The sequence below is a fragment of the Euwallacea fornicatus genome, chromosome 23, assembly GCF_040115645.1.
Source record: "Euwallacea fornicatus isolate EFF26 chromosome 23, ASM4011564v1, whole genome shotgun sequence".
NCBI classification, from domain to species: domain Eukaryota; kingdom Metazoa; phylum Arthropoda; class Insecta; order Coleoptera; family Curculionidae; genus Euwallacea; species Euwallacea fornicatus.
The window spans coordinates 2,680,101-2,702,558 of record NC_089563.1 but is presented as its reverse complement, the minus strand read 5'-3'; the positions used below and the strand labels follow the sequence as shown (position 1 = coordinate 2,702,558).

The 22,458-nt window shown below is 38.8% G+C and overlaps 4 protein-coding genes across 7 annotated transcripts in view; 2 read left to right on the top strand and 2 right to left on the bottom strand.

Annotated features, from left to right (window-relative positions):
* Positions 1–76: 76 nt before the first annotated feature.
* On the top strand, positions 77–4,798 carry LOC136346519 (facilitated trehalose transporter Tret1-2 homolog). Its single transcript, XM_066295724.1, has 3 exons — positions 77–461; positions 1,270–1,555; positions 1,608–4,798. Exons 1-3 carry the CDS (start codon positions 284–286, stop codon positions 2,647–2,649), a joined length of 1,506 nt encoding a protein of 501 aa, XP_066151821.1. The 5' UTR covers positions 77–283; the 3' UTR covers positions 2,650–4,798.
* A 588-nt stretch (positions 4,799–5,386) lies between these two features.
* LOC136346625 (uncharacterized) lies at positions 5,387–11,542 on the bottom strand. The gene is made up of 6 exons (XM_066295936.1): positions 11,302–11,542; positions 11,089–11,227; positions 10,878–11,040; positions 8,506–9,530; positions 7,449–7,585; positions 5,387–6,798 (listed from the first exon to the last, which is right to left on the bottom strand). Exons 1-6 carry the CDS (start codon positions 11,351–11,353, stop codon positions 5,456–5,458), a joined length of 2,859 nt encoding a protein of 952 aa, XP_066152033.1. The 5' UTR covers positions 11,354–11,542; the 3' UTR covers positions 5,387–5,455.
* A 362-nt stretch (positions 11,543–11,904) lies between these two features.
* LOC136346521 (rab11 family-interacting protein 4B-like) lies at positions 11,905–17,764 on the bottom strand. 2 transcript variants are annotated; one of them, XM_066295728.1, is made up of 7 exons: positions 17,627–17,764; positions 15,062–15,263; positions 14,908–14,996; positions 14,712–14,857; positions 14,431–14,655; positions 13,441–13,556; positions 11,905–13,067 (listed from the first exon to the last, which is right to left on the bottom strand). In XM_066295728.1, the coding sequence occupies exons 1-7, from the start codon at positions 17,762–17,764 to the stop codon at positions 12,862–12,864; spliced, it is 1,122 nt and encodes a 373-aa protein (XP_066151825.1). In that variant the 3' UTR covers positions 11,905–12,861. The 2 variants fall into 2 exon arrangements, with proteins under 2 accessions (XP_066151825.1, XP_066151824.1); XM_066295727.1 differs by lacking the exon at positions 17,627–17,764 and adding an exon at positions 15,376–15,509.
* Positions 17,765–17,997: 233 nt separating this feature from the next.
* Positions 17,998–22,458, top strand: part of LOC136346518 (uncharacterized) — a 31,023-nt gene continuing 26,562 nt past the window's right edge. The window contains exons 1-7 of one of the 3 annotated variants that reach the window (XM_066295720.1): positions 18,532–18,796; positions 18,851–19,096; positions 19,259–19,671; positions 19,739–19,862; positions 19,926–20,162; positions 20,213–20,460; positions 20,510–20,747. In XM_066295720.1, coding sequence (XP_066151817.1) covers positions 18,923–19,096; positions 19,259–19,671; positions 19,739–19,862; positions 19,926–20,162; positions 20,213–20,460; positions 20,510–20,747 — 1,434 coding nt within the window. In that variant the 5' untranslated portion in view covers positions 18,532–18,796; positions 18,851–18,922. Of the gene's footprint in view, positions 19,097–19,258; positions 19,672–19,738; positions 19,863–19,925; positions 20,163–20,212; positions 20,461–20,509; positions 20,748–22,458 lie in introns of all 3 variants that reach the window. The other 2 variants (XM_066295723.1, XM_066295721.1) reach the window with 2 other exon arrangements.

The following is a 22,458-nucleotide window of genomic DNA, read 5'->3' as shown; positions in this document are numbered from 1 at the left end:
AGTTGTTGTTAAGATTTAAAACAATTATTATTTAACTTATTGTAATTAAAAAACCTCTCTCTATGACCACCTGCGCAGTGGGCACTTGAAATATGGATTTATTCGTCGTTTGAACGAAGGTCTTCGGTACATATATCTTCAGTGAGTGCAATTTTCCCGAGAGAATCTTTATGGTACCTCTTAATTGGTACCAGTTCGTTTTTGCTGGTTGCAAAAGATAGTCCTCTGCACGAGACGTTATAATGAGTGTTTCGTAGTGTCGTTGGCGATTTTGGAGGCGACCATGGTGTTGAAGGGCGATAGCGACGTTAATGATGATGGGGTGGCTGATGATAAGAAGTTAGTGGAGGTGGTGTACAAACCTACCGTTACAAATGAAAACAGGAGGTGTCTGCTTAAAACTGACGAGGGTGGCGCAAAGGAGGGCGCGTGTTGGTTTCTGCACTGGGCTGCAATTACAGGTAAGGTGTGTAATAAGATGTATAATTCGTTTGATAATTTCAACCGGCAACGGTAAGTATGGTGATCGGCTAGCTCTCGTGGAATTAATACGCATGTTGCACGAAATGGGAAACTTTACAGACCACATTCAAATGTGATCCCTTAGAAAATCCTTCACCAACTTACGAACAAAGAAGAATGATTAGGGAGGATCGCTATAGCATAATTATTTATTTATTATGGTATTGGTGAACCAGTTCCTTTTTAGCAGGTACGCCGGCCGGGTGTGAGGTGGCGCCCCCTATCGAGTTACGCTTTAATCATTTCCAAGCAGTTTCGGAAATCTCGACCCCAGCGCCATCTAGGGGAACGCGTTACCTACTAATTCTCTACGAAGATGTTTCGATAGCTTTTTAGGCGATTATCTGCGTATTTGTACCGCGTTTTTGATCAATACTCGCGAGCAAACCCACAAATTGTCGAAATATTCCCTCATCATGGTTACGCGAATGCGGGCCAAAATTATGGAATGAATGATTGACATATTCACAAACACGCGCAAATCTGTGAAATCAATTATGCTAGCCATGAGCAAAAACTTTAGGTCAAGACAGTTAACAATGGTATAAATTATCTAATATTAGCAAGGATCACAATGAAATAAAAAATAGCCTTGAATTTGCAAGCTATAGATGACAGTCTAGTTTACCTAATCCTTTGATACAATCAAGGAAGTATACAATTATGGCGCTATTATTAACATAGTTTACAAAAAAATCTGTATTAGCATAGTACTTTTCAAGGTTGTTTAAAAACACTACATTTCAGCTGATATTCCTCTGTTCGCCGCCGGCGTTGGAATGTCCTGGACCTCCCCAGTGATCCCCAAATTCCACGGAGAAGAAAACCCATTCGATCACGTAGTATCTACTACCGAAGAAGCTTGGATCGCCGCTTTCACCCCTTTAGGCTCCGCGATAGGCCCTTTGGCTGCAGGTTACTGCGCAGATAAGCTGGGCAGAAAGAAAGCTCTTCTCTTCCTGGCCCTTCCCATGATAGCGGGCTTCCTCATTTTAGCTGGAGCTAGAAATGTTGGTTTATACTACTTCGCCAGGTAGATATTCTCCATATACTTTGCAAGCTAGTATTTCACCGAAAAATTCTAGGTTCCTTCTAGGTCTCGGTTCAGGAAGTGCTTTCGCAGTAGTACCAATGTACGTAAGCGAAATCAGTCAGGCTTACAATAGAGGAAAATATGGAAGTGCCATGGGAGTCCTGATCACCCTCGGCATAATATACCCCTTCTCCATAGGACCCCATCTCAGCATACCAATTTATAGCTTAACATGCGCTGTGCCTCTCATAATCTTCATAGTAGTGTTTGCAACATTTATGCCAGAGTCTCCGTATTATTTGATTGCACAAGGGAACTTTGACGGTGCTGACAAAGGGTTGAAGAAGCTCAGAAAGCGTGGCACAGACGTCAGAACGGAGATGGCAGATATTAAAGAGGTGGTGGACCAGGAGAAGCAAAATACTGCTGGAGTCAAAGATTTGTTTGCATCGCCTGCAGGCAGGAGGGCATTGTATATATCTCTGGGATTAGTGGCTCTGCAGCAGTTTGCTGGAATTAATCCTCTTCTGTCGTTCATGAAAACCATCTACGAGGCTGCAGGAAGCACAATTCCTCCTAACATTTGTACAATAATCACTGGTAGTGTTCAAGTTTTATCGAACACTGCTTGCATTTTCATGGTGGAGAGAATGGGCAGGAAAATTCTTCTTCAAATCTGCTGCATCTTCTGTTTCCTATCAATGACCGTTTTGGGCATTTATTTCTTCCTGAAAGAAAATCAATATGACGTAGAACCGGTCTTCTGGCTGCCAATAACTTGTTTGATAGTCTACATGTTGGTGTTTAGTTTTGGACTAGGGCCTCTACCATGGACTGTTATGGGGGAGATTTTCCCTTCCAATGTCAAGGGAATAGCGTCAGCGATGACCTCAACGACGTCTTTTATTACTGCCTGTTTGGTCACTTTTCTGTTTCCGATCTTATCTGAGGTATTGGGAATGGCTGGTGGTTTTTGGTTGTTTGCTTTTTTCTGTTTTATTGGATACTTTTTCGTGCATTATGTTCTTTTTGAGACTAAAGGGAAGACTTTGGGAGAGATCCAGAAATTTCTGCAGAGAGTTAATAAATCATAAGAGTGGGCAGTTTACGCTAGGTATATACACGTTATGTAGAATTTTTTAGTGCTACCTTTAAATTTCATACGTCACATAAAATAATTATTAAAAAAGGCATTATTTATTATGGAAAATACACAACACATGATCGCACTAACTAATCACTTATTACCACTCTCCTCTAACATAAACTGATAACACAAGCCCAATTAGGGATAATCCTGCAAAGTCTCGAACGTTAATACAACCCCCAGGGCTACGCTCAGAAGAGGGGAAAAAAGTGTAATCAAAAGCGCCAAAATGAAACGGACAAACACTGCTGACGATTTGGCTTTCAAGTTGGGGGTTAACAACTCTGCTAAAATCAACCATAGGACATTTGCCAACTCCAAATCAAACTCTATTATTAAGATTACTAGACTAGCCCTGGGGAACCAGGAAATAATTGCCAATAACTGCCTCTCTGATTATAGTACGATATGGAAATATGTCCCTAGAGTTGTTAGGGGTATTGTGCACATAATAAGAGAGGTCAAGACGACAAATTTCTTCCCCTTTTTCTATTAGCTCTGATTACATTAGCGACCAGCCGCATGAGGCCAAACACCATTGCAGAGTAAGTTGATGGAATGTCGGTTCTAGCCAAGTCCAGTCAAATATTCAGTCAAGTTCACTCATTTCCAATCAAATATTGTTTGCGTGTAACGTAGTATTGCGAATGTTCCTAAAAATTTCCGACAAAAATATTAGATCAATGATGATTATCAAGCTTTTCAAGGCACTAGCCTCTGAAACTTCTAGACACTTTCGCCAATGTACCGAACCGGGTCCCTTTGAATAGTTGATCTCCTTTGAAGTTTCATCGAGCAACTCTCAGCTTCAGCCTTCTGGCCTCTTCTGGTAAAATCATAAGGAGTTCTAGGAACAACCATAAAACATGCCAGACAATACGCTGTTGGGGCGAGAAGGTTCACTAGGCCGACGTCCCTAATTGATAGATGCCTATGATGTAGATGAAGAAATTTCCACCACCCTTGCACATTTCTAGCACACCATCCAATATCCCTCGGTTTCGGTCTTCTGCAGTTTCAGTTGCATAGCTTGGCAGCACCCCTAACACCACACCATTAGTGATGCCCATCAAAGGTCTTGCAATAACGATCAATAAAATATCATATGTTACGGTGCATAGAATTTGAGCAATTATGGTGACAGAAGCAAAGTTTTTCTTTTCTCAATTTGGGACTGCAGTAATTGTCCAAGAGGCAGCGAATTGCACCCCCGATATGCGGGATGGAGGTTACTCATAATTCTTCCAAAGTGGTAATACGTCGAAGTTGGTGTCGAAGTAGTCGAAGATGGTACTGATGGATAGATTAATGATTTTGAGCTTGAGGAGTTTGGGAGGACCACGTCCGGCTGCTTTCCTATGCAAAGGTGGTGAGATTCGTTGTGAGAGAGGAAATTGCTTTATTTGAACGTCATCAAGTTTTCTGTCCATTTGGTAGATAGTTGCCGTGATGTTACCAATTTGTTGGTTTAGTCTTAACACTTTTTTGTGAAAGAAGAATGAGCTTGCACAAATGAAACGTATTCCTCAAGGGTTCGTCGAAAAATAAAGCGGATGTTCTTAATGCGAGTGTTATATTATGTATTTAAAATTCTTATAACAGTATCATTAACTAAGGTATAAAGGCCCGATGTCAATCGCCCTTTCCTCTGAAAATAAAGGCTTTTTATCCATACCGACATGGTGAGTTCTTTGTTTCGTGACTAAGATGAAGTTCTCACGGTTAGTGTTTCTGTCCCCGTCAGGTGGCGACCCTTATGCAGTGTCACATGAGTCATTTAATAGGGAGTTCGCGACTTGCAGCACTAATGCCATCTAGCGGAATGCGGAACTCACAAATTCGCTTCTAGGATTTTTAGATTGTCTTATAAAGCTGTTTCAGTGGATCTTGCATATTTCGACTGTTTTTTTAAGGGGTAAATACATAAAAAATTCGTCTCTCAATAGTCAAAACTATACAAATTAATGGAAATTATCAGGCCTGGACCCTAATTAAGCGACGGAGATTAAAAACTAAATTTGCCAATTCCTTAAAGTTACTGTAATAATAAAATTTATATATTTACATGCGATTATAATAAAAATGATGAAAAACCGGCTCTGGCTTTGTTTCCTGGCGTTGGTCACCTTCAGGGGGTATTGCTCTTATAACCTTTACGCTTATAACGGTTAAAAAAGAATGATAAGATGAATAAAAATAATCAAAGACTGTTTATGAGCCCGAAATAAAAAACGAATTAATTTCTTATTAGCAAATAAGTTGTTCCTTTGATTACATACTATGTAATTGTGTTTGTACTGCATTTTTTACCAAATTTATACATATTTGACTCAAAACTAATCTATGGATTTTAAATCACAATACGCCATTGAATGTAATTTCAAAATACCTTTAAATTGAGGTGTCATTTGACCCATGTTTTGATTTAAATAAATAAAAAAACGCGAAAAGTTAGTATGTTTTGTCATATCTAATGCTGCTTTTAAATTATTTTATTTTTAATAATGAATTAATTTGTAAAAAAGTTAACAGGGGAGGAGAGACAATTTAGAGCCGCACCATATAAAGACCAGATGGATCTGAACCGAATGTTTTAAAATTAATCTCCCCTACCATGATTAGAAGGTCATGAATAAATAGTATTACATCACATCTGGCTATTTACATGAATCAATAGACCGGAATTGAAAAAAAAAACAATTTATTACTTTACATATCACAGTTCAAAGTATATAAATTCATCTTCTCTTAACTCACTTCTGAATTCCTTCCAGCATATTTTGAATCTCCTGCGAGCTCTTACCCTTAGTTTCAGGCACCACCAAAATAGAAAACACAAACCCTATCAGAAGCACCCCAGCAAAAATCCAGAAAGTCGCTGTCATTCCCAGTGCTTCGTTTACGACAGGGAAACAAATGGTGACTAAAAACGATAGAGTGAAGCTGAAGAATGTCGTAAAAGTCGAGGATACGGCCCTAGTATTAGAGGGAAACACTTCTGCGAGGATAACCCATGGGAGGTTTGCGAGACCTAGATTGAAAGCCACGATGAAGATTATTAGACTGGTGATTGGCAGCCAGCCTATTTCGCTCACATCCATGCCCGAAGACAACATTAAGAAGTATCCCCCTAGGGTGATTAGAGAAAACATTGAAAAAGCGCAGGAGATTATTATCAAAAGCTTTCTGCCTGCTTTTTCTACTAATTGAGCACTGACCATGTTAGAGAGCAACTGTACAAAACCGATGAGTATGGCTGAGTACGTTGAAGGCAGAGAGCTTCCAGTCATTTCAAAGATGGTCTGCATATAACCAATCACTGCGCATATTCCTGACAGCTGTTGAAAGACCATAAGTCCATTGCTGATTAGCATAGCTCTAATTAGCGCCTTGTTTTTGAACAAAGCCATAAATCCCGCGTTCTCTACACTGGAGCAGGTTTGGATGGTATCAGTAATATAAGTGAGCTCTTTCTGGATATCTCCAGATGTGCGTTTGCCTCTAAGCTTCATCAAACTGACTTCAGCTTCAGCCTTCCGGCCTCGCTTAATTAAATCATAAGGGCTATCTGGAACAAACAGCCCAAAGATAAAGTAGAATGCCATAGGAGCTATGAGATTTATTAAACTGAAGGTCCGAACAGAGATGAAAGGACCTACGGTATACGTAAACAATATTCCGCAACTATTGAAAACTCCAAGCATGCTCCCTAAGAGACCTCTATTTTTGTCTTCAGCAATGTCTCCTATATATCCAGGAAGAACTGCAAAAACAGTGCCAGCGGCCATTCCAATGAGGAATCTGGCTACTAGGAAGAAATGAACACTGATTGCAAAGGCGCTAAGGGTGTGAGATATAACGATAGGTAGCCCAAAGACCAAAAGAGCCCTTTTTTTTCCGAGTTTTTCCGAACAAAACCCTCCAGCAAGGGGTCCTACTAAGGCCCCCAAGTTCATGGTACCGGCTATCCAGGAATTTTCGAGGGTGGTGGTAGGTCGGGGGAGGGGGTTGATATCCGAGTCATTGCTGCTTAACATCGGGAGAATGGGGGACGTCCAGGACCAGCAGCCTCCCGTCGAGAAGGTGATGAGATTCACTGGAAATTATTAAATTAGGAACATTTAGCTGACTTATCTGAGCGAAAATATAGGTGGTATTACGCTTTGAACAACGAATGATGTATAATTCGCAGCAGATTAAAGTCCAGTTCTGCAAGTAAGGATTCAGCTATGCTCAGATACAGCGTTACTTCACTAGCACATATTGCCGTCAATTTAACGTGATTTATGGTTTTAATTTTATTTTTATATATAGGAAGGCTCATGACAGCTATGGTTTCGACCTCGTTTATATTGAGAATCTTGAGCTGTCTAAAATAACTTAACTTCTCAGTGACGATATGCGAGATGACGTCATATTTTTGGAAACAATTGATGTTAATCTCTCAGGGCAACGGATTCAATATTTTCAGAATGTTTTGATTGATTCGGTGAGAACACAAGATGGCGTCATGCTTTTTGACAACAATCGATGTCAATCTGTTGTGGAAACGGATTTGAAATTTCCAGAGGGATTTGATTAGTTTAACGAAAATACTGGATGGGCTTAGGATTTTAGGAAAAATTCCTGTTTGAGTCCTAGTTTGTTTCGCTGGATTGACCCCCAGACGATTCGGCATTATACCAACAAATAGATTGCTCTAGCTGAAAGAAGCATTTCGTCGAGAAGATTAGTCTTGGACAGTACCGGTTCTGTAGCCGGGCGAAGTTGGGCTACGTCTCAAGGCAACGTACTGTCCTGGTAGACGGCCTTTCTTGGAGGTGGGGAAATGGCGAGTGAAAATTTTGCCCAGGGCGTCAGCCGTGCTAAGGCCTACCTTGGTACTGAAGTGATTTTTGCATGCACAGTGACATTCGTCCTAGACTCGTTTTGCACTTAATGATAATTTGTACGTTTGAGATTTCACAAGAGGAATAAGATGAGGCTGGTGAGTTAACTATATCACAACCATGCACTTCTATGCGCCTGATTTTTGCGCCGCATTTTCGGTAATTTTTTAGACACATTGCAACATGCGCGGAATTGGCGAAAATTCGCCTTAAACGAATCGAAGGTACTCACCTGCCCCTACAGCAAAGTAAATAAAAAAGCTAGTCCCTTGTTCCGGCATTTTTCACAGGTTCCCGTATGCAGGCCCCAGACACTATTATCCGCGATTGACCAAAACGCCCAGTGATAATGCTTGATTGTTCACTCAAACTACTAAACGAGCCTAACTCGAACGTATGTAGCAACTCGACTTTGCAATAGGAATTTCAATCGGACACTTTTTATATAATTTCGATTAACACGTAATCTCGTTAAGCTCTGTGTTTTCTTGTTTGATCTTGTGTCATAATTTACGCGAAGATTTAAAAAACTAGACGATGTTAATTGTTGTCGAAAGCTGCAAGGCAATTCTATTTGCTCTGAGCTATTCAGGGTTCAGTGTGATGGTTTAAGTGTTAAGCAAATGTTGCTAGTCAAATGGCTTCTGATTATACCGCCAGCGCTACTAAACAACCTAGCAGTTGCTGGGCTGCTTAAAAATGTGTAAATTAATAGCCTCATTGAGTGTAATTTTTTTTTCAGATAACGTCGGCCATGTGGGTATATAACTACTTCCTTTCTACCTTTTGTGATGATGTCCAACACAGTTTTGCACCATTAAAAATATTACCGGGTAAAGAACCTGCATGTAAAGCGCTTCCTACTCGCATATTCGCACAACAAACGAAATAAAACTGCACAATAACGTGGCTACCTACTTTTATTTCTGATGCTCTCTTGAATGTCCAGAAAACTCTTTCCGGTGGTTTCAGGCACATAAAGCCAGATAAAGACGATAGCAAGAAACGAGGCACAAGCAAATATCCAAAAGGGTACGAAAAACCCCACAGAGTTCGCCACCATGGGAAACAACGTGGCTATCCCAAACTCCGCCAAGAGGCCCAGCGAAATCACCATGGTCACCCCCAGTGATTTTACATTGGGTTGTAGGACTTCTGCAGGAAAAATGTAGGAAATGGGACCGATCCCTGCTTGGAAGGCTATGATGTAGAGCATGAGGCAAGCCACTGGCAACCACGATATTAAACTCAAATTAAATCCAAATTGCTGAAGGCAGAAGAAAGTGCCCATGGCAATTTGCAGCGAAAATATTACTACTACTGAGACAAGAAGCAGGATTCTTCTCTTGACCCTGTCGATGATGTTCGTAAACGATGCTATGCTGATTACTTGCACAAGGGTGACCAGAATGGTGGACACATCACCTGCCAAAGGGGTCGCTGCGGAATCAAAGATCTTCTGCGTATAATCAATAATGTAGATCAGCCCAGTGAATTGCTGCAGCATCATCAGAATCAAAGCTAAACCAAAAGCTTTTAGTGAGGATTTCACAGTGAAGAGCTCCTTCAGAGCATTGATCTCGACTGAGCCCCTCAGCTCCACCACAGCTTTACTAATTTCATCAAACTCATCCTCTACATCGTGCTTCTGTCTAAGTTTTCTCAAGGAGTCTTTCGCCTCATCCGATTTGCCATTCAATAAATAGAAATAGGGGCTCTCGGGCACCAAGAGGCTGAAAATAAGCACGAACAGCAAAGTGGGGATAAGAGAGAGGATACTAAACACCCTGATCGTCACGTGGGGGAGGACGAGGCTGCAAGTGAAGTGACCTAAGGAGACAAAGAGCAGCAGCATGGCACCTATGGTGCCTCGGTTGTGGTTTTCTGAGATTTCTGCCGAGTAAACGGGGACGATCGAGAAGATGGAGCCTTCAGTTAACTGGAAATACGGAAATGCTCTGTTTTGGGGATTCACATGAGGTGTAGATGGAAGGATGTAAGGATAATGTAAGGAGCGGTTAAGTTAGGGAGTCAAATGAGCGGGAGTGTGTACCAAAAGTAGTAAATTACGCAACGCTATACAGAGTGTTTCACAACTTATTCTTATAGAAGTCTGTGTCAAAAAAAATCTAATAGAAGTTCTACAGGTGGCGAAATAAACAATAATAAAAGTTTATTTATTCTGTACTAGAAAAATTATTGAAAATTGTTTTCGTTGGCTTGAACGCAAGCTTGGGTCCGTCGAATCCAATTGTACCGAACTAGCTTGAACGTTCCTCCTGCCTACTGCTTCCGAAGACCCAAATGATCGGTCACCGTTGTAATGTGGACTCGCAATTTTTCAATATTCTGAACTTCGGTACTCTAAACTTCGTTTTTTAAATATGCCCAGAAAAAGAAATCTAACGGATTTAGATGTGGAGGACACGGAGGCCAAGCTACTGATCCACCACGCCTGATTCAGCGTATTCCGTGTATTCGAGCTAGAAAATTTCAAGCATCTAAATGAAAATGTGAAAGTGCCCCATTGTGCACAAACCACATACGTGCACGGACCGCTGTGGGCACATCTTCAAGGAGGATGCATGCACTAAAAAAATATCTATTGATTCCTCGTAAGTGTACACATAAGCGATTTTTATTGAAAACAATTTAGAAAAACTATATTTTATAGAAAAAACACTTTCTTATTCAAATTCCCACAAATTAACTGTTTTTCAAACAGATAACAAACAATGATGGTAAAAAATTAGATGTTTGTCGCATTCTTATTATTATGGAAAAGACATAAATAATTTTTGCACCTTTTTGTCAATTTTTATATGGAGTTTTAATTTAATACAGTCAAATGGATGAATGAGTCTAATACAATAAATAAACTTTTATTATTGTTTAACTCGTTAATTGTAGGACTTTCATTAGATTTTTTTTTACAAATGGCCTTTTTAAGTAACAATGAATATGTGGTTGAAGGTTATCGGGTAAATTATGAAACACCCTGCACAATTATTTCGACAATGGCACATCCGATTTTCTCGTCTTCTTCATGAATTTTTTCGTTTTTTGAGGAATTTCGCTCATTAACAGTTTCCAGTTATGAATACATTTTTACTCCTTTTCCCAATTCAGTAGAATTTAAATTTAGATTCCTCTAGGTTGAACATATTTTTCCAATTATCGAAATCCCACGGAAAAGCCTTTTAAAAATGCATTTGAGCTCAATCAATAGACGAGGACAAAGGAAATAAAAAAGAGGATTCATATGAAGAATTTATGATGCACTCACCCCTATCAAGAACCTGGCTACGTAAAAATGGACAACTCTATTGGCGAAGATAATAATGAAATTGCCCACAATCATGGGCAGTGAAAATAGGATCAGAGTCTTTTTTCTGCCGATTTTCTCCGAGAAAAACTCGGTCACAAAAGGGCAAACCATTGCCCCCAAGCTAAAAATACGTTGCTAAAAAATGGATAAAACAGACTTAATTAGGTACCTCAACAAAGAAGCAATCCATGATTCTTCGTTTATAGTTACGGGTCGTGGTAGTGGATTATTTTCTGACCCACTAAGTTTTGGAAGGGCTGGTGAAGACCAGCCGTATCCCAGACCGCCGCTATAGCTAAGCAAATTGACTGAAACAATGATACAATGAAAAATGCGTTTTACTTGAAATTGTTACTAATGAATTCAGATTATGAGCACTTACCTGCGAATGCAGCGAAGTAGATAAAAAAATCCTTGGGCAAAAATAGTTTCATTTTGGCACAGCGAAGCTTTACCGATAAACTTCCTTAACGCTACGTTGCTTGAACGATAATCAGTACATAGAAATCTTGGATGGGAACTTACTGCCTGCTAAAAGAACCTAAAGAAATACGTACCTAACGGTAAAGCTACAACTACCAGGTAGGTGCCTAGAGCTTTTTAACATTCCTCCGTGAATTATAAGATTGTACAAGGTGAACAGCGTTATACTCAATTAAGTGGAATTAAAATTACTCATTAAAGATTGAAAAAGGAAATTCTACGAGTTTTATTCTGTCACAATTGCGGCAACGATTTGCTTGTGTACACAATGGTGGTCGGAGGATCTTTTTTCGGTTAAGCAGAGGGCTCACTGGAGAAGCAAGGGCAAGTCGTCAGTAATATCAAATCTACCTCCCCGGACGAGTCGCACCTGGAGCCTCATGGGTCTTGCTGTCATTCTAGTAAGACACATACTTCGTTAACGAGCAGGTAGGTACCTCGAATAGTCAATACGTGGGTACTTTAATAGCGCCCGAGGTTTGGCGCAGAGAGAAGCAAAGGATTTTTATTGAATTTTTAAATAATATATTTATATTTCATTAATATACTAAATCACAATAGTTTGTATTAAATAGTTACATATAATATTAAGTATTTAATAGAAAAATCAAATATAAAAATCAATGATAATAAAACGTCAAAATACAGAGTGCAATCACAGCTAGACTAGGTATGGTAGGTATATCTCTTAATATATCAAAGATTTGTAAATTAACAATGAGAGTAGCTGATGTAGGTATATCTTCAATTTTTAATAATTACGTACTTACGGGTTGAGAATCTTCTATCACACGGTAAAGTTACGACATGCAATTTATAAGTAGTCTATTCAGAGCTTTTGCCTTGCTTAAGGTACCTGCCGGGTCAGAGGGTTCAACGAATTTTTAAATGCTATAGGTAGTTACAACGTTTTTTAAATTCTTTAAAACTCACAAGGGACTCGAGAAGGGCCTTGGGAAGGTACCTAGAACCAGACAGAGTTAACTAAGCACATTATTGGATTAAGATAGAAAAACACCCACATAAATATTCCGATGAACAAATACAATGACTATTTCCCAAAGCTAACAATAAGATGGCTACACATTTAATTTAACGATTTGATGTTGTCACCTATGTATTCGAAGCGGTCCTAAGATTTTGGAAAATCGTGTGTAGGTACTATTAGATAAGCTTGTAATCATACGAAAAATAATAAACTGGATGATCACCGAGTAAAACAAAAATATACAAAATTATCATTTAATAATAGTCATATAAGCGTAATAAGCACTAATTTCGAACCTCCGTCAATAGCACACCCCCCATCACCCTCATACCTCTTAAATCGACTTCAAAACCAGTGCCTAAAAATACATCAGTCTGCAACGCTGCTTTGTTGTACCAATCTAAACATCCAAGAACGGCGTTAACGTGCTCCAGGCAACAAAACTAGAAAACTCCTCGCCCCCGGAAAACATTACGAGAGTTTGTTTCCCCTATTATGGCCCCCCCTATATTTCCTACTCTCTCCGTTGTGACAGTGGTTGTTGTTGGAGCCCTTCCTGCCTTGATACTGCTGCTGGGGGGGCTGGTGCGAACTCGAAGGTCCCTCGCTCAACGAGGGGATGTCTGGCAGGTTGGTGGCCTGTTCGTGGTGAGGACGGTCGTGCTGGGGTCTTCCTCCTAAAGCGGGCGGTGCTTTGAATTTAAATTTGTTGCTTCAAGTTAATAAAAATTTTTTGTGAACGCTAAGACTTAGCATCTGCTTAGTGAAAGGAGAAGGAGCCCTATGGTGGGGAATTAACAAACAAAAAAAAACAAATAAAATAAATAAACATACTTTTTAATAAAGGAAATAATGAAAATCAATTTAATAAAATACTTGTACAAAAGACAAAAAGGGATACCGCAAAGGGGATGTTCGCGCATTAGCTTTTGCCCTTTCAATAGGGTTTCTTTAGGTATTTGTTACTCCAAATCGATAATCGAATACTTTATTTTATTTTTTTCCTAAATATTCTGAATATTTTAAGGTTGGAAGAGGAAGTTTTCAAACCTTGCCAAAAATTCTGCGTATGAAGCGGCGGAAACCAACCCCCCCTATTATTGTAATGTCCGTTGGTGTTTCTATGGCCCCGACCGCTGCCCCTTGGCCCTCTTGGGGGCTGGTAGCTGCAAATGAAAGGTCAAATGAAAAAAAGTAGCTTTTCTGCTTTTTGCTAGAGATGTATTTTTTTTTTCAGTTAATGAAGATTAGGTACGATCAGTCAAGAAGTTTATCTTCCAGGGCACCAAGTTGAAGATGCTGGAATCTTCCCACTGACTTTGCTGAAGTGGGAGAACTCGAAGTTCCGGATGCGAAATGTGACTTGCAGTAACAAAAGGACAGTTTCACAAAAACATGAATCTCCCCCACTATTCGCAAAGTGATATCTGGGTATTTGTTTACGTCACAATTAACCTAATTATGCGACCAGATCAGAAATTGTATTACCATCAAAAACTAGGATCTGATAATGACGTCCTGGAGCATTTGAACGCATATTACTTTGGTTATAAAAAGGTTTTAAATATAAGGAAATATACCTTTTCCTGCGGCTTTTAAAGAGTGCAGATGTTCCTAAGGACCATTGCTGTAGGAGACAAACGGTGTCATCCTGATATAGCTGTCAATAGAGTTGACAGTACCACTGACACCAGAAACCATATTAAAGTACCATTTTGCACCTTTCGATTCAAGAGTATGTCTCAAAATTACTCAGACCGTTTTCTTACAACTTTAATCATTTTTGAGGAAATTATGAAACCAAAAACCTTGAAACTGAACTTTTTAAATTAGTTGACAAAGTTATTTATAAAAAGAAGAGGAACGTCAGGTTATAATTTTTCTGGAGGGTAGAAGTACCTACTGACATTTTTATTTTAAATAAATACGAAGAGCGATGTTAACCTTTGAAGCTCAATCAAACTTGTATAAGGACAGTATGGTGGATTTGAACCATCGCTCCACTACCTACTTTATGGATGAAAATTAAGTTTAGCTTACCCGTTGTTTTCCCGATATTGCTGTTTCCCCTGCTGATGAGACCCATGCGCGGCATCGTTCATGTTCTGATTTTCCCTGCGCAGGTCCGAGTTTTCCCTGCGCAGCCGACGAATCAGGCTCTCTGCGTCCTCCAACTTGCGCATCAGCTCGACTTCAGCTTCGGCTGGCCCGCTGGAGCGCTGCTGTTGCTCTTTTTCTCTTCGTCGATCGTAGCGTTCGAGTTGCCTTCGAAAAACAAAAAAAACCTCACTATATTTCATAAACGCAAAGTCCGCACTTACTTCTTTTGCTCGTCTACAATGGCAGAAAGATAGAGATTCCGGCTCTCTTGTTCCTGCATTTGAATTTTGAGCTCTCCCATTTCCTTCTCGAGCAATTCCACCTGAAGCGGTGTGGCATTGGTCAGCACTTTAGGACTTGTGTATAGCTGTATAGCATTTAGTGAGAATGCAGCTGTGACACCTTAGAGAAAGTTACCTTGTGTTTTATATCCTCATCAGGAGTCGAAGGTGAGGTAGAACTTGAAGAAACTGGTGATTTGCCAAATATTAATTGAAACTGAAGTTCTGTAAATTTAACAAATTATCTACAGGTCCCAACTAGCACACACATAGGCAGAAACTTTGCTTACCTCGGTTTCTGGCCTTCAACTTCTCGATCTCGCCATGTAGACCTGCCAACATGAGCTGATGCTGATCCTGCAAGAATCGGATATTCTGCTCCAGCCGCATTTGCTCTGGAGTTTTGACGGATTGATCCTCCATCTTCTGCACCTCCTGGATCTTAGGTATGATAACTTCATTAGCCACTCCGTTAGTCTTTGTTTTATTCACCTGCAAGTGAACATATGCGCCTTGCAAATTATCATATGCCCACTCAGTTTTGTGTGATGATGATGTGCAGTTATTTGGTTGGAAAATTGTACTTTAGTGTCTTGAGACTCACCTGTCCAAAAGGAGCTACAGGCAATTTAACCATGACTTTCGAAGCCATATTTCTCACCGGAGATTATCAGCGGAACAAAACCTGTTAACGATTCTGATTTACTGCGTAAAAGCGCCCGAGAGTCTGGTCAGTTGCCTTTGAATAAACACGAGAAAATGAGTAATAATAAAGATGCTAAAAATATTTCCTTTTCCTGTATCTACGCAGAGTGCTGGTGGGTTACAGTACAGAAAATTTTAGCACAAAGGTGTTAATATTGAGAATATTTTTTGGGGTATCTTCCTAAGCTTTTAGATACGACTCACTTGGAATAAATGATTAATCACTCTAATCGCATTAACTAAAACAAAACAGCGTCCTATGACACTTTTTTTTTGATAAAATCAAACTCCCAAAGGTTGTAAAAGGTCATGCATATGTAATCAATTCAGCATGTTCGCTCACCGGCAATTGACTAGCCCTTTAGAATCTACTTTACCCTTAATCGCTGCGAAATGTGTCAGGAAAATTTCAACTTTGACCACAATGACCACTATGTTGATGCCACAACACTCGAGTAACACTGTTTCTCAGAAAATCTTTGTATGGGGGCAGTAACGCAAATTCCGGACTTACTGACTCAACGTAAGAAAAAGCACAACTTTACCCGTATTATTGATTAGGGCTGTTTTGACACATGCTCCGTGCAGATCTATTGGGCCTGACGGATTGGGATTGCCCCGGGAAAAACGAATGCCCCAATAAAAGACTGAAAATTGCCGAGATTTGGTCCGATTATAGCATTAATATTAGGATATTGCTTAAAGAGTATAGATATTTTTTTATTCAAAAAATTGCAATAGAAATAAATCCCAGGAAACTCTGGCAAAAGGTTTTCGCACATTTCCTAAATTATCTATACAAAAAATAATATGGGAATACCGTCAAAAATCTCCCAAGGTCTCGGATAATAATATAGAACTGAACATGCCATTTTTTTATCACTTCATCAGGGGAAGTGACTAAGCAATATTTAAATCAAAAACAGTAAGGTGGGTGTAAAATAATTCACAATGCATTCATACCAGTTCAAGTTATCATTTGCTTGGTTTACCCAAACAAAACATTTGATGTAAGGATGATGAACATTCTGGTTTCAGAGTCGCAAATCTGAAGAAAATGACTGTATTTGTGATATTGTGTGACATTGATGATGCATGTAGCAGCATTACTTGGGTAAATAACTTGACGTCATTCTCAAGGAGCATACGAGTCCAGATTTGAGAATCCTTCTTAGATAATAAACAATCTTGACAAAATGGGGGATAATTATTAATTGATAATTTTATGTAGGATTATTTTTCTGGAATCAGCGATTTACTCATAAATCCCCAAAAACATGGAGAAGCAAAAACTAGGAATAACACATAGTAATCTCCTGCAATGTGAAACTGAGTCAGAATTGAAAATTTGTTTTCCTAGACCGCTACTATGAAGAGCAGATATTATTTAGTAAGCTAAAAATTTAGAAATATCTAGTTTCGCGCCTCAATTATCAACGTTGCCTATCCACATAATAACGGCAATAACATATTACACAGATACATGTTTAAGAGCGGATGCTAACACTAGATTGCGATTCTGAACAACCTAGAAGGGCTAGATGTAACAAACAATTACCGGAATTCAACTAAAACTTGTCCTTCATTTTCGTCGTTTTCGCGGCTGTAGATTAGTGCCTAATTTATTAAAAAGGAGGGATAGAACTATAAGAAACGTTGCTATATTCACCTTTTCTAGATCATATTTTTTTCTCGAACTATGAGCAGGTTCTGATACCGGATTTACGAATTGTGGAGTTTATTGGTGAGATTGTACGTAGGCGGATTGTTTGAATTTTTAATAAGCCTTTTGATGGCAGTCGTGGGGAACATCTCTAAATTGGGAATCTGGGCAGATACTGCGCAATGTTGACAATATGGTGAAGGAAACGTTCGTTTAGTTAGTGAAAAAAGTATTTATAAAAGATGATTAAAAAAATAAGTAACATAGTCTTGAATATTCTTAAAGTTGAAATTTAGTGATGATCTAAATGACGCGAAAAGAGTTGAAAAAAAAAACGAAAATAAAATCAACCTTTTCAGTTAGTTTTAACACAGAATAATGTACAATATCAGCGCATAACCCTTACCTGTGTAGGAGGCGTTATCCTCAACCAGAATAAAAGACAAAAAGGAAAATCTTATTTTAAATATACTCATCAAGGACTTGCCATCAGCTTTCTTAGGAACTCAGTCCCGTTCACACATTCCTGGTTCGGTGGCGTTATAGGGGGCAGTATGATTGTGCTCAAAGGGACTTTTCTGCTCTCCATGATTTGGTGTCTTCTCGCGTAAGTGATTTGCCTCATTGTTGCGCTTGTAGTGCTGGAAAAATCATGGTCTGAAGCACAGCATTGAAACAAAATGTAACTAAATTACCTACCTGCCGCACACTATTCAACTATCAATTCTCGGGCATAGAATTCCACTTCCCAGGAATAAAAAGCTTTGAGCTTTCGTGTGTTTGTATCCTAATTACTACAACCTACAACTTTGCTTTCATTTACAAAAATCCATAATTCAAAGTATTAACCTAGCCCTTGTTGTTCTTCCCAGAGTTTGCCGCCCATGGAAAGTCAACAAACCCCTTTCAGAAATGCGGCTTTTTGTCTCTGTCTGAGATTAGGTATATCGTATTCGTTGTCTTTGTCGGGTTGCCTAGGCTACCAATGAACGTAAGCGGCAAATAGAGAGATGTTAAGACAGTGAGCGAAATATACCATATTTATGGGCAAAATGAAAGAAATTATTTATTGACTTAAACCGACGTTAATATTAAAAAATGAAGAATTTTGCATCCATATATTGTAGTTATACGATAATTAAAAGCACATAGCTGTACCATAGAGTCCTTATGTAAAAAGATTAACATTTAATATACTCTACTCATGTTCAAAAATTGATAATAATCAAAATAAAGGGTGTTTAAATTTGAAATTATGTTTTCTTTTTTTAGTATCATTATTGAACATATATAGATTTGTTGCATAAAACTGTAGGAAATAATTTCTACTTTTAACTATCCATTACACTACTCTGCACCATTGTAATTCACTGTGTCGTGGCGTTTCCATAGCAACGCACCAAAACGTGAACCAAACAAATAACAGCTGATCAGGCATAGGTGGTAGTGCCGGTACCAAACAATGACGAATAAACCCCTTTTGGATGTCGTCAAGGATGCAAATAAGCGGATTTCCCGTTTGCGTTAAGTTTATTGAGGTTTTTACTTTATACATTGTACTTTTAACGTGTGTAGTGAGTTTGTATAGTTTATTAATTCGTGTCTGTACTTCGAAACGCTGTGGCTCAACGTAATTAATGTCCGTTTACAGTTATATGCAAGTTTTCATTTGGTACATTTGTTCAAATTTAATAACGATTATTATTATCAGAACTGAATGACCACAGATATAACTCTGCTGAAGTATCCAGATATAAAGCAAATACAGGTAGAATAGACAACAATGAAGAATATGGGTCAACCTAAGATGTTTGAAATACAATCCCAACAACTATTTGAATGTGGTTCCGACAATAATGCTTCCTGCACACCTAGATTTAAAGCCACGTTTTCATCAAATATCTCTAATCTTACACATGGAGAATATTTAACGCAATTAGGAGGTCAACAAAAAAAGGTAACAGACAAGTTTGTTAAAAAACTCAGAACTGTAGATATTACTTTAAAATAATAATTGAATTATCAGTCAATAAATTTGCCGATAAATTGGTAATTACTTAAATAAAGTATAGACGGTGGACTCCAGATGCACACATGCTGATCAAAATTATCCTTTCAGCAACAAGATTTACATAAATACCTCCACGAGAAATCTTCCGTAATAGACAGCAATCCTTCAGAACACAGCGAATCTAGCTACAATGGTGATAGTCTCAAAATATCTCAGAAATCTGAGACCATTAGTGGCCTTCAGGGCAACTATCATGTAAAGAGCAGTCGAAGTGAATCAAGCTTGGCAACCTCCTCATTTGATTCAGATTTGAAGTATACTACTTCCCGTTGTAAGAATTACGAGTTCAGACGGAAGAACAATAATGCCAGTAACGACATTGGTGCTGAGGAGAGAAGGAGTGCAGGGAGTCGACTGTCTTCCCAACGAAGTTATTGCCCTAGAGGGATTTCATTGTCAGTGTTCGGAAATAAGTTTAAAATCGTGGTGACGAAGTCTCTGAGACATATTGCTAACATTAGGTAAGAGACATGGATTAACATTAAAACAGTTATTACATATGTACATATGTGTTAAATGATATTTTAGGGAAATTATGACAAAAGGAATAGAGCCACCAGATGGAAAAGAAGACGAGTCCAGGAGGGTTATGAGGGTTAAAGAATTCACCAATAGATTCTCTAGAAATTACTTATATCCTTTAGCTAGACAGGTAATTGCTGAGTTCTTGAAAGATTAATTTAAAAGTTTAATTTTTTATTGATTTTCTACATAGTTAAAAGATCTCTCAGCCATAGATCAGATAAACCCAATGCTAGTCAACCACAAACTTTTATCAACTTATCAAATCATTCACAACGCTCTTCAAGCATACCAAACCTATCTTCCATCATCAGTGGGAGATGCTCCATATATCCAACTTAAAACGCTTATGGAGAATATTATCGGAGTGTGTGGATTTCATCGTAATCTCAACGACACTGAAGACAATTATATTCTGGAATTTATTGATGTGAGTGTGGTTATTTATTGTGGGAATTGATTGTAATTTATAGTTTTAAGTCTTTTAAAATAAATGCCGAATTGACCGTACAAAAAGTGGAAGAGTTTGTTGCAAAATCGGAAAAAAAGAAAGATGGCGGTTTGAAGATTGAAAAATCCAAAATTAATCTTACTAAATACGGTGAAGAAAAAGCAAAAAATACTAGTAAGAAATCCAAACAAGATCGATTAGCTATGTACTCCAGAGCTGTCTCATTTCGACAAGATGTTCCTTGGAGACGAGCCGTGCAGACATTAGCAAAAAAAAAGTAACTCTTCGGTTTTGCTTTGAAATCCTTTTTCACTCAGGTATTTTAGATTTAATGTGAAGTCAAAATACCGGACAGCAACCTATAAGCATCGCCCTCCAGTTCAGAAAGACGTGGAGTTGATGTCCATCCCCAAATTAAAGGCATTGATGCACGGCAAACAGCAAGGTATATTGAAATCTTGCAGGTTTAACTTGCCGGTCAATGAAGATTGCATTAAAACTATGGTAGAGAGCGAGGAAGGTCATCTTGAGAAAGAGAAGAGGACTGAGGACGAGGGAAGAGAGGTGAGTTAAGTTTTTCATTTTTGTTTTAGAAAGAGCCATTTTTTATGGTGGTAATGAAAAATTTTGCAATTTTTGTAATATGAAACAAGTCAGTGTTTATTCGCTGAAATTCGGATATTATTTAGAGGCCCTAACAATTGTCCAGCGGTCGGTTTCTTGGTAAACTGAAGTTGCAGTAGCTGCCAAAAGCTTCCAAACTCGATTTTACTACTCCCTGATATCTTTGTATTTTAGCAGCTAGACATTCTCTTAGGATGTATTGAACCGTTTTCTCATTCTCCATAAACAGTCTGCATTCAGCAGTCCAGACCGGTCTTGCAAATTTGGTGTCTCAGGCAATAGTGCCTACCGTAGGGTCTTACGAAGGCTTGTGATTGTTGTTTGTCAGAGCTTAACAGATTTCTTGCCATTTTCACGAAAGGCTCTAGAATGTACGCCTTTAAGGGCACAACCTAGTGTAGCTTTGTCTGGTCAAAACAGTCTAGTCGCAGGCTCCCTTGCCATTTTTCTGGACATTCCGAAGACTGGCTTATTCAGTGAAGGCGACCGTTGCCTGTTTAGCAAGATATCGACGGCTTTATTGCTCTTCAGTTTACTTTTTTGTTGGCAAATAACATATGCTTTTTTATACTTAGTAGCTCGTTTTGAAAATGTGTTTTTTTCAGGAAAAACTGGCATCTTTCTTTCAGCTTTCCTTTGGCATTGCTGGCGAGGTAGAAGTCACTACTCCGCTAACTTTATATTTTAAATTTTTCGGTTTTCTGCCATTCACTTCTTTCAAATAAATCGATAAATATTTTTGATGGCGCACATTGTCGATTTGTCATTTTTGCATTCAAACATACTTCCAAGCCATTCCTTGTTGTGTATCACAAAATTTTCCCTTTTCAAACACGATTCGAAGGAATATTGTTCTATTTCAGATTGAAGATGCGAAAAATGATTCTTTCTTTTACCTGCTCTTTCGGATAATTGATTTAGTTCAATGGATGATTTTCACACTAGTTTCGATCAGCAACATTGTCAAAAATTAAACATTTCCTTCAAACATTGGCAACATTGCCCCTAAAAATTTGCATTCTTCATGTTTCTCTGTCTGCGTCACACTCACGATCAGGTGGTGTACGGTGCGTTTTGAAAAAAATTCCGGTCAAGTGGGCATTGGAATTATTCGACCTCGAGCTCGTATGTCTTTGATACGTTCTACGTAGTCTCGAACATAAATGACCAAACTTAACTTCACCAAAATGGGACTCCGTCTACCTTTATTATTTGTCGGATTTTACTCAAACTAGTCTTTTTCAACGCTCCACGGAATTGTGAGTTGGTTAGTTAAAGTTTTCTAAGCGCAAAGTGATGTTTACGTTCAGACAAAAAGTCTTTGCGGTCGAGTCTCATCTTCGGAATGGACAGTTCACAAACGGGCAATGGGCCCTTGAAATTCGGCCCCATCTCTTCAGCATTTGTTGCAAATGGGGTAAGTGAATAAATAATAATTAGATTTATTTGCGTTTCACTTCTTTTACCCACCAATAAAGATTAAAATTAAAAGTGCGGTTAGGTTTACTGGTTTCTGTTCGAGATTACGTACGTCATGTCAAAGACATACGGGCCCGGTGTTAATTAATTTCAAAGTCTACTTGGCCGGAAGCTTTTTTAAACGCCCGGTATTGCGGACCATTATGACATGGCAAACGAACCATCCCGCGTT